This window comes from Aythya marila (genome assembly GCF_965140915.1).
Source record: "Aythya marila genome assembly, chromosome: Z".
Lineage (NCBI taxonomy): Eukaryota > Metazoa > Chordata > Aves > Anseriformes > Anatidae > Aythya > Aythya marila.
In genome coordinates, this window is record NC_139080.1 from 12,341,455 (window position 1) to 12,353,741 (window position 12,287).

Below are 12,287 nucleotides of genomic sequence, written 5' to 3' on the forward strand. Positions count from 1 at the left end.
CCTCTGACCTAACACTAACCAGTCCTCCACTAAACCATATCACTGAGCTCTACATCTAAACGTCTTTTAAAGACCTCCAGGGATGGTGACTGAACCACTTCCCTGGGCAGCCCATTCCAATGCCTAATAACCCTTTCCGCAAAGACGTTCTTCCTAAAATCCAACCTAAACCTCCCCAGGAGCAACTCTGGACTATTCTCCCTCATCCTGTCACCAGGCACGTGGGAGAACAGACCAACCCCCACCTCACTACAGCCTTCTTTAAGCTACCTGTAGAGAGCAATACGGTTGCCCCTGAGCCTCCTTTTCTCCAGGCTGAACAATCCCAGCTCCCTCGTAAGACTTGTTCTCCAGACCCCTCAGCAGCTTCGTTGCCCTTCTCTGGACTCTCTCAAGCACCTCGATGTCCTTCTTGTAGTGAAGGGCCCAAAACTGAACACAGTACTCAAGGTGTGGCCTCACCAGAGCTGAGTACAGGGGGACAATCACTTCCCTAGCCCTGCTGGCCACACTGCTTCTTATACAAGCCAGGATGCTGTTGGCCTTCTTGGCCACCTGAGCACACTGCTGGCTCATATTCAGCCAACTATCAACCAATACTCCCAGGTCCTTCTCTGCCAGGCAGCTTTCCAACCACTCCTCTCCCAGCCTGTAGCTCTGCTTGGGGTTGTTCTGCCCCAGGTGCAGGACCCGGCACTTGGCCTTGTTGAACTTCATGCAGTTGACCTCAGCCCATCGGTGCAGCCTATCCAGATCCTCCTGCAGAGCCTTCCTACCCTCGAGCAGATTGACACACGCACCTAACTTGGTGTCGTCTGCAAACTTCCTGAGGGTGCACTCGATCCCCTCATCCAGATCATTGATAAAGATATTAAAGAGAACTGGCCCTAGTACTGAGCCTTGTGGGACTCTGCTCAGACGTTGTTTTGTTTATCACTTTTAGCTATACTTGACCTAATTTCCTGGTATAAAATCCGTTGTTTCACAAATATAGTAGTCATATTCTGTGTTCATGAGGGTATTGCATACACTGAATTCGGAATGAAAGACTGCTAGGACAAGCTGTTCTTTAGGTGTTAATATTATGCTGTCAATTCACTGTATAATCCTGATTCTTTATTTGCCCATAGCCAAACACCGCCGGAGATGGGATGGATTCTGGATGGATTTCCAATGACAATTAATCAGGCAAAGCTTTTTGAAAAAGCATATATAGGGGTTGATCCAGATGAAGCAGAAGCAGAAGATATGAACCCTGGAAAGCTCTCCCTTGTTACAGATCCCAGAGCCCCTAACAAGCCTCCTGTTTCCTTACCTGCATTTGATGTTTCAGTATTATTGGATATTTCAGATACGACAGTACTGAAACGTATGGCTAGCTTGAAGTGTAAGTTTCCAACCACCCTTTACAAAGTTAAATGACAAGCAGATTCTGATTTAAGGGGAATATAAAGGTTGTTATAATATTGAAACTACTAAATTTTGAATACTTTGCAATGTAATGGCAATTTGATTAGTGCAATTAGGATACAAAATTATATATTATTTTTAATTTTTCAGATAATTATGAAATTACATTTTTTATCATTTCCTGTCAGTTTTCCTCTCCATATGTAAGTCCTTTTCTAACTTTGGCTGTTCTCTGTTTATTTGTCTAGAAGTACATGACTTTATAAATTTAGCTTATATTTATCAGGTTTACCCTTACATCGTGTTCATTGGAGCGAAATAGCATTATTGCACAATTTCTTTATATCTCACAGTATCACTTATATGTGTTTCAGTCAAAAGCACATTAGAAGTGTGCAAGTACATGTATATATCCTTGGTTTTATTTGTTCTGAAATCTCACTAGAGCTGATGTAGTGCAGTGGCTAGTGTTAGCTATCACATAAAACAGCAGTTGAGAAAAACACAACTTACGTCAAATGCAGAAATATGCCTCATTCTAAATGAGTATGTGTAAATAGTATTTTTCTCCAAGAGACACATTTGGAAAGAGACAAAGGGATGAGCTAACTTTCTTTCTCTGGGATGTGCCAACATTCGTTCCCTATTGAACACTGCATTTGTCATATGTTAGTTAGTCAGTGAACACCTGCAAGTAGGTGATTTTGACAAAGGCATCAAAGGCCTTTTGAGGGCTGTTTCAATTCCAAGCCACATACTTTTCATTGCTCTTATTCATCTTGGCAAAACATGAGTTCTTTTCACAAGTACATCCTGTATTGTCCAAATTGTAGGGAGATTCTTTATTGTTTTTACTGCAGCAGTTTCATAGCACTTGGCTTGAATTTAACAGCATTTAACTTTTGTTAAAGAAAAGAAAGGAGAGGTGGGATGAGAATGAGGCAAAATTGTTAGAGGTTTTGCTAACAATGCAGTCAAGATAAATGTATAGGCACTTAACATTTGTGTTAATTTTAAGACCTTGTGTGCCAAAACACTTTGAAAATTTGATAATACATGATATAGTCTCAATAATCCCAAAATAATTTATTTCTTAAGATGTCATGTGTAGATAGAAAGAGTCCTAGGAACAATAAAAAACATCATAAAGTTTTTTTTAAAAGTGTCAAATTAGTTGATTAAAGTGTTTTTTAATCTCGAGAAGACTTGGAGAAAGAGGATACCTTGTCCTCAGGTGCAATAGTTTATCTGTCTATTGCTGTTGTGGAAAGGAGTAGTTACTTCAAGGAAGATTCAGATTAGACTGGGAAAACAGCTTCTAACTGTAAGAATAGTTAAGCCTGAAGTAGTCTGTCCATGAGACTATCCCATCTCTACAACTGGAGATTTCTATGACTGCAAAGTATCCATCAGGAAATATTAGCATTATCATGGACTGCATTTAAACAGAAAAGGAGGGAAGGCACTGACTCCAGGTCCTTACTCAGATCTGACCCTTCTTTTCTTTTAGGAAGCTGGCACCCAGTTTTTAGATGAAGAACTGTAAAATGAAGGAAAGCTAAAATCTTTCTTTTAATAATTATCTTATTTGAGGCCAACCACTACTTGTATAATTACCTTTTTCAACATATGTTCATATATGCTGTTTTCCACACAGCACATAAATCAAAGTCATCTCAAATGGAACAGAAGGACAACAATCAAAATTCAGATGCTGAAATCCTTGAAGAGAAGATTGACTTAGTAAGGGACCAGGTGCTACATAGGTATGTTGCTTGAAGTACAAAAAAGTTACTTGAACCATATTTTTAGGCATGTAATTAATCTGAACTTCATATGTGATCCATGATTGTACTGATATGCCTCATGTTAGGATTTTACTTATGAGTTTATCTGATGTGGAGCTTAAAGAGCTAGTGGATTCTTGGCATGACACAAATAATCCTAAAAGATAAGAATTCATATGTTTTGCTTTTCCAAGGTATTTTTATAAGGAGAATTTCCTTTCCAGATATATATTGACTGAACCATACATACATATACTTACATATCTATGTATGCATACATACATCAGAGAAATGTCATATATAATGTGATTGCCCTTGAGTGAAATGGCTTGAGTTACAGAATTTTTGAAATGGTATCTTCTGCTTTTACAGTAATAAAGAATAAATTAGTTTTGTGTGTTTTATACAATTACTATTTGTTTTATTTTGCATAGAGAGCAAAATCAAGAACACCAAGTTTTTTGTCTAAATGTATGATACTTCTATTTTAGACTACTAGATTATTGATTATTATTGTTTTTTGTTGTGATAGAAGAAAACATATGCTTACATTGTGACAAGAAAGAGTAACAAATATATAAAACTAGATAACTTGAAAATTTTCTGATGCTGAAAATGAAGGGTTGATGTGGATGGACATTTAAATATTTTCAAAAAGTATTTGCTGAATTTCCTTTAGTATTGGATTAGATGTTGTGATCTTTCTTTTGTTTATTAGTTTTGGGAAAATGTTTTCTTTTCCTGCAGTTATTTCAGTAGTTAGATTTAAAAAAATTTAATATCATTTTTGTAGAATTTCAGGCTTTCTAGACACATGGCCAAAATTAGAGAACTGGTTTTCAGTCCATCAGAATATTCTAGTGAAAGTCAATGCAGAGACAGAAGAAAGTCTTGTGTGCAAAGCAGTAAAGGAAATTCTAATGGGAGAAATTGCCAAAAACCAGAATAGAAGTAAGTTATTTTGTTCCTACTTTTTACATTTAATTAAAAAGACTTTGTTCTTTATAATTAATACTAATGATTAATATATACAAATATATGGAAACACTACCAATTTTCACTGTCCCTGCAAGACTTTGGAGATTTATGAGTTAGTGATAACTGCCCTGGAACTCTGAATTTTTCTGCTACCCTGTTTCAGAGAGACTGATTTTACATAGTTGCAAAGGTAATTTGAGAAAAGGTTTTAATATGTTTAAAATAAACTGTCAATTGGGTATATTTAAATTCACTGAGGTAACGGATTACTAAAGTCAGTCCTTTCTTCTGAGTTAAAGTATTACGGCTAGCATCTTTACCATGTGGCATAATATCATCAGCAGCTTAAAAATATGAATAACTTGCAGTGTTATTAACATTTCTTTTGGTGCATCTTATTGCATGTTTCCTCTTAATCACCCCAAAGGACAGAATCATTTAAAAATAAAAAGGGAAAAAAAAATACCCAAGGGAAAATATGTATCAAATAAAACAGAATTGGCAGACTTTTGAATAACCACTTTCATATCTTGAGGATTTTTAGAAGATAGTCTATATGTGTCTTGCACCACATTATTCTTTCCCAAGTCTCACATGGAAACCATAACTGCTTACAACTGTGCTTTAATTAAGCAGGGAATCCTTGAAATAATGATAGTTATAACGAACCTCAGAATTATATCAACACCCACTGACCTTGGTTTACCTGGTAAAGAATATTTTGTAAAATCACACAAAATCTTTATCTTCTTGTTTCTCTCACAGTGATGGTTTTAGAAAAGTATCAATCCTGCAAAACGCAACCTAACTGGAAGGAGATGTTATAACAACTATGGAATCACTGGTTTGATCAGTATATATGTTGATGAAAAATGCCTAACAATGAAACATTGAATCTGTTTCATTATTTTCAGCATAGACGTAGCGTAGATATCTTTGTTTACTTAAAATACATTTGAATGTACTAATTCTATGTTCTTATACAAGGTTCTGCTCAAGAAAAATTACCAGGAAAAAAGCCTTTACCAGTTACATCTCAAGATTTGGTTCCTTCTATTCCTGTGACAGCACCACCAATTGAACCAGGATCAGATGAATGGATTTATGTAGATGAACCACTTCCCAAGGTACATTAATTCATAGAACCATAGAATCATTTAGGTTGGAAAAAACAGTGAATAAAACAGTGAACAAATACAGCTGGTGTTGGCCCATCAATCCAGACTATCAAGGTCCCTCTGTAGACCCTTCCTATCCTCAAGTACATCAGCACTCCCACCAAACTTCGTGTCATCTGCAAACTTACTGAGGGTGCACTTGATCCCCTTGTCCAGATCATAGATAAAAGTAGTGAAGAGAATTGGCCCCAGTACTAAGCACTGGGGGACACCACTTGTGACCCCCAGATGGATTTAGCTGCATTCACCACTACTCCTTGGGCCTGGCCACCCAGACAATTTTTTACCTAGCAAAGCATACAGACATCTAAGCCATGAGCAGCCAGTTTCTCCAGGACAATGCTGTGTAAAACAGTGTCAAAAGCTTTACTAAAGTCTCAACAGACAAAATCCACAGCCTTTCCCTCATTCACTGAGTGCATCACCTTGTCATAGAAGGAGGCCAAGGCTGTTGAGCAAGACTTGCTTTTCACAAAAAGCTGACTGGGCTTAATCCTGTGCTGGTTGTCCTGTGTGTGCCGTGAGATGGCGCTCAAGATGATCTGCTCTGTATCCTTCCCCAGCACCAAGGTGTCCTGGTTTCAGTTAGCACAGAATTAATTTTCTTCCTAGTAGCTGGTGGAATGCTGTGTTTTGGCTTAGAATGAGAAGAGTGCTGATAACACCCCGATGCTTTAATTGTTGCAGAGCAGTGCTTATACGAAGCCAAGGACATCTCAGCCTTTGCTCTGTCCTGCCAACGGGCAGGCTGGGGGGTGCAGTAAGAGCTGGGAGGGGACAGACCCAGGACAGGTGACCCAAACTAGCCAAAGGGGTATTCCATACCATCTGACGTCATGCTAAACAATATATAGGGGTGGCTAGCCGGGGGGAGGGGGCCGGACTGCTCGGGGTTAGGCTGGGCATCGGTCAGCGGGTGGTGAGCAATTGCATTGTGCATCACTTGTTTGTACATACTATTATTACTTTCGTATTATCACCATTGTATCATCATTATTATTATTATTATTATTATTTTCCTGTCTTATTAAACTGTCTTTATCTCAACTCACGGGCTTCACTTTCCATTTCTCTCCCCCGTCCCAGAGAGGGAGGGGGGAGGGTGAGCGAACGGCTGCGTGGTGTTTAGCTGCCAGCCGGGTTAAACCACGACAGTCTTTTTGGCGCCCAACGTGGGGCACGAAAGGTTGAGATAACGGCAGATCTGACCAGAGTGTGTTAAACTAAAATTGGTATAAGTATTAGACCTGCTTAATAGTCACTTGTCATAATGCTGATTGCTTTAATCTCAACTGTGCTGCGCCTGTTTTCCAAATTGAGTATTATAGCACGTTATTTTCCGTATGTGCTCTCTGTCATGTTGTTTATCCTCTCCGGGCCCTGGTTTCAGACCATTATGGTACTGTGTGTTGTATCAGTGGCTTATGAGATGATGAAATATCTGGCCATGACTCTAACCTGGTATTTGTACTCAGTAACATCTTCGATTCTATACTTTGGAAACTGTATTTTGGAAACTATTAGCAATTGTATCTGTTGCCTTTTTTCATTAGGGAGTCAATCTGTGGAGGGGAAAGGGGAAGATAATTTTTCTTACTTGATCACTCTCCCTTTCTCCTTCACCACCCCTGTACCCTCCTTGATCACTCTCCCTTCCTCCTTCACCACCCTCTTATCCTCCGAGTTTATTACAATAGCTCTCCAAGATATTGAATATCCTTGGGATACTCAGACCAGCATAGTCCTGTTGTTCTGCCTCCTGAATGCACTTCAGGTTCTGCTTAAAGTTAAACAACTACTTAGGAAGCTCATCCGGAGATCTGCCCGGAGGCAGTATAGTTGTGGGTGGCAGGGAGTATGGGAGGATATGGGCAGGCATCTAGACCAGTTGGCACCCCCAGTGTTTTGGAAATTCACCCCTGAACAAGTGCAAAATCCTCAAAAACTGGCAGAATGCTTGAATAAAAGGTGTCGCGATTCGGGAAGTTCCAAAGTAACACAAATCATTGTAACATGCTGGGGCCTGGCTTACGCCTATCGAGCTGCCATGGATACTGCTATCAACTTAGTGACAGACCCTGCGGCCACTCCAAGTCCCGTGACAGATCCAATGGCCACTGTGACCCCTACGGTGGACTCTGCAGCCGCTCCAGTCCCAGCTTCTGCAGCTGCTCCAGCTCCAGCTCCTGAAGCCGCTCCAGCTCCAGCTCCTGCAGCTGCTCCAGTCCCAGTTCCTGCAGTCGCTCCAGTTCCAGCTCCGGCCGCTACTCCAGTCCCAGTTCCTGCAACTGCTCCAGTCCCAGCTCCTGAAGTCGCTCCAGCTCCAGCTCCTGAAGCCGCTCCAGCTCCAGCTCCTACTGCTGCTCCAGTCCCAGCTCCTGCAACTGCTCCAGCTCCAGCTCCAGCTCCTGTAGCCGCTACAGCTCCGGTTCCTGCAACTGCTCCAGCTCCTGTAGCCGCTCCAGCTCCTGTGGCCGTGTCAGAGAAACGAGCTGTAGCAGTGCAAGTTGACCCTGCAGAGGGCATTCCAACCCCTGTGGCAGACCCTGTAACAAAGTCAGAGAAACGAGCAGTAGCAGTGCAAGCTGCCCCTGTAGAGAAGGTGAAAATATGGTATAGAAATTCAAGTCGTTTAGAACGCAGAGAGTCTTCTGCCAATCCAGGTAAGGCTTCTGCCAAAACTAAGTATAGAGATGACGAAGATGATGACGACGCTGGGCCGTCAAGGATTCAGGAGGAGGAAGATGAGGATGCCGAAAGAGCAACAGTAACTACCCGAAGCCTAAACGAGCGCGAGCTACGAGATGTGCGAAAAGATTTTGGTCGCTGTATAGGTGAGCAGCTTGTCACCTGGCTGCTCCGGTGCTGGGACTCTGGAGCCAATTGTGTGGAATTAGACGGCAGGGAAGCCAAGCGGCTGGGATCCCTTGCTCGAGACGCCGGCATTGACAAAGCAATTGCAGATGGAGCACGACCCACCAGCCTCTGGAGGCGTCTCCTCTCAGCTGTGAGGGAAAGGTATCCCTTCAAGGAAGATATTTTATGTCTACCAGGCAAGTGGACCACTATGGAGAAGGGAATCCAGTACCTGAGGGAATTAGCCGTACGGGAAGTGATTTATGAGGATCCAGACCTCAAACAAACATCCACAGATCCAGATGAAGTCAAGTGTACACGACCCATGTGGCGGAAGTTTGTACGGAGTGCACCATCATCATATGCCAGCTCATTGGCAATAATGGCCTGGAAAGAGGATGAGGAACCCACAGTGGGTGAAGCGGCTAAACAACTCCGGCAGTACGAAGAAAGTCTCTCCTCTTCCTTACAGGCCTGCGTCTCAGCTGTGGAGAAACTTTCTGAAAAGGTTCACCAACTTGAAGAGAATCTATTGTCCTCCCCACCTGAACCAACCAGTGCCCACCGACCAAAGGAGAACACTTGGGAGAAACTTTCTGAAAAGGTTCACCAACTTGAAGAGAGATTATTCTCCTTCGCACCTGTACAAAGCAGTGTCTCAGCTGTCAGGGGTAGGCGTTCACCCACACAAGGAAGACGATATGGTGGGTACTCACCCCGTGCCACCCTGTGGTTTTACTTACGAGACCATGGAGAGGACATGAGAAAGTGGGATGGAAAATCTACCGCGACCCTAGAGGCACGGGTACGTGAGTTGCAAAAGAAAACAATCAGGAAAAAGGGATTCTCCGAAAAGTTTGCTGCTCCAACTTCCAGCAGACAGTCCTTCAAACACAGAAACGAGGAAGATTCTGACCAGGATTAGGGGGGCCCTGCCTCCAGCCAGGGGGAGGAAAGGGACAATCGAGTTTATTGGACTGTGTGGATTCGATGGCCTGGCACATCACGCGCACAGAAGTATAAGGCTTTAGTAGACACCGGTGCACAATGTACTATAATGCCATCGAGCTATAAAGGACCAGAGCCCATCTATATTTGTGGAGTGACAGGGGGATCTCAGCAGTTGACTGTATTGGAGGCTGAAGTGAGTCTGACTGGGAATGAGTGGGAAAAGCACCGCATTGTGACTGGTCCGGATGCTCCATGTATCCTTGGCATAGACTATCTTAGAAGAGGATACTGCAAGGACCCAAAAGGGTTCCGGTGGGCTTTTGGTATTGCTGCCTTAGAGACAGAGGGCATTAAACAATTATCTACCTTGCCTGGTCTCTCAGAGGACCCTTCTGTTGTGGGGTTGCTGAGGGTCGAAGAACAGCAAGTGCCAATTGCTACCACAACTGTGCACCGGCGGCAATATCGCACCAACCGAGACTCCCTGATTCCCATCCATAAGCTAATTCGTCAATTGGAGAGCCAAGGAGTGATCAGCAAGACTCATTCACCTTTCAATAGTCCCATATGGCCAGTGCGAAAGTCTAATGGCGAGTGGAGACTAACAGTGGACTATCGCGGCCTGAACGAAGTCACGCCACCACTGAGTGCTGCAGTGCCGGACATGCTGGAACTTCAGTATGAACTTGAATCGAAGGCAGCCAAGTGGTACGCCACAATTGATATCGCTAATGCATTTTTCTCCATCCCTCTAGCAGCAGAGTGCAGGCCACAATTTGCCTTCACTTGGAGGGGAGTCCAATATACCTGGAATAGGCTGCCCCAGGGGTGGAAACACAGCCCTACCATTTGCCATGGGCTGATCCAGTCTGCACTAGAGCAGGGGGAAGCTCCTGAACACCTGCAGTACATCGATGACATTATTGTGTGGGGTGACACAGCAGAGGAAGTTTTCGAGAAAGGGAAGAAAATAGTCCAAATCCTTCTGAAAGCCGGTTTTGCCATAAAACAAAATAAAGTCAAAGGACCTGCACGGGAGATCCAGTTTTTAGGAATAAAATGGCAAGATGGACGTCGTCAAATCCCAATGGATGTGATCAACAAAATAACAGCTATGTCTCCACCAACTAACAAAAAAGAAACACAGACTTTCCTAGGTGTTGTGGGGTTTTGGAGAATGCACATCCCAAATTACAGTCTGATTGTAAACCCACTCTACCAAGTAACTCGTAAGAAGAATGAGTTTGAATGGGGCCCTGAACAACGACAAGCCTTTGAACAAATCAAGCAGGAAATAGTCCATGCAGTAGCCCTTGGGCCAGTTCGAACAGGACCAGATGTAATGAATGTGCTCTACACTGCAGCCGGGGAGAACGGCCCCACCTGGAGCCTCTGGCAGAAAGAACCTGGGGAAACTCGAGGTCGGCCTCTGGGGTTTTGGAGTCGGGGATACAGAGGATCTGAGGCCCGCTATACTCCAACTGAAAAGGAGATATTGGCAGCATATGAAGGAGTTCGATCTGCTTCGGAGGTGGTCGGTACTGAAGCGCAGCTCCTCCTAGCACCCCGATTACCGGTACTAGGCTGGATGTTCAAGGGAAGGGTCCCCTCTACGCATCATGCAACTGATGCTACATGGAGCAAGTGGGTTGCACTGATTACTCAGCGGGCTCGAATAGGAAACCCCAGTCGCCCAGGAATATTGGAAGTGATCATGGACTGGCCAGAAGGCAAATACTTTGGGATATCATCAGAGGAGGAGGTGGGTCGTGCTGAAGAAGCCCCACTGTACAACCAGTTGCCAGAGAATGAAAAGAAATATGCCCTGTTCACTGATGGGTCCTGTCGTATTGTGGGGAAGCATCGGAGATGGAAGGCTGCTGTATGGAGTCCTACGCGACGAGTTGCAGAAGCTGCTGAGGGAGAAGGTGAATCGAGTCAGTTTGCAGAAGTGAAAGCCATTCAGCTGGCTTTAGACATTGCTGAACGAGAAAAATGGCCAGTTCTCTATCTCTACACCGATTCATGGATGGTAGCAAATGCCCTGTGGGGATGGTTACAGCAATGGAAGCAAAACAACTGGCAGCGTAGGGGCAAACCTATCTGGGCTGCTGCATTGTGGCAAGATATTGCTGCTCGGGTAGAGAACCTGGCTGTGAAAGTACGCCACGTAGATGCTCATGTGCCCAAGAATCGGGCTACTGAAGAACATCAAAACAACCAGCAGGTGGATCAGGCTGCTAAGATTGAAGTAGCTCAGGTGGACCTGGATTGGCAGCATAAAGGTGAATTATTTATAGCCCGATGGGCCCATGACACCTCAGGCCATCAAGGTAGAGATGCAACATACAGATGGGCTCGTGATCGAGGGGTGGACTTGACCATGGACGCTATAGCACAGGTTATTCATGACTGTGAAACATGTGCTGCAATCAAGCAAGCCAAACGGTCAAAGCCTCTTTGGTATGGAGGACGATGGCTGAAATATAAATATGGAGAGGCCTGGCAGATTGATTACATCACACTCCCTCAAACTCGCAATGGCAAGCGCCACGTACTTACAATGGTGGAAGCAACCACCGGATGGCTGGAAACATATCCTGTGCCTCATGCTACCGCCCGGAACACCATCCTGGGCCTTGAAAAGCAAGTCCTATGGCGACATGGCACCCCAGAAAGAATAGAATCAGACAATGGGACTCACTTCCGAAACAACCTTATAGACACTTGGGCCAAAGAACATGGTATTGAATGGGTGTATCACATCCCCTATCATGCACCAGCCTCCGGGAAAGTTGAACGATACAATGGCCTGTTAAAGACTACCTTGAAAGCAATGGGCGCTGGGACGTTCAAAAACTGGGATACGCATTTGGCAAAGGCCACCTGGTTAGTCAATACTAGGGGATCTACCAACCGAGCTGGACCTGCCCAATCAAACCTGTTACGTACTGTAGATGGGGATAAAGTTCCTGTAGTGCATGTAAAAAATATGCTGGGTAAAACAGTCTGGGCTACTCCTGCCTCAGGAAAAGGCAAACCTATTCGTGGAATTGTTTTCGCTCAGGGACCTGGATATACTTGGTGGGTAATGCAAAAGAACGGAGAGGTCCGGTGTGTACCTCAA

General features: G+C 43.8%; 1 protein-coding gene across 1 annotated transcript in view; it reads left to right on the forward strand.

The window, feature by feature from the left end:
• The window catches only part of SPEF2 (sperm flagellar 2), a 72,531-nt gene that overhangs the window by 31,902 nt on the left and 28,342 nt on the right, over positions 1 to 12,287 (forward strand). Inside the window, exons 14-17 of the mRNA XM_082782832.1 lie at positions 1,131 to 1,387; positions 3,068 to 3,176; positions 3,991 to 4,148; positions 5,163 to 5,302. Coding sequence (XP_082638958.1) covers positions 1,131 to 1,387; positions 3,068 to 3,176; positions 3,991 to 4,148; positions 5,163 to 5,302 — 664 coding nt within the window. The remainder of the gene's footprint in view (positions 1 to 1,130; positions 1,388 to 3,067; positions 3,177 to 3,990; positions 4,149 to 5,162; positions 5,303 to 12,287) is intronic.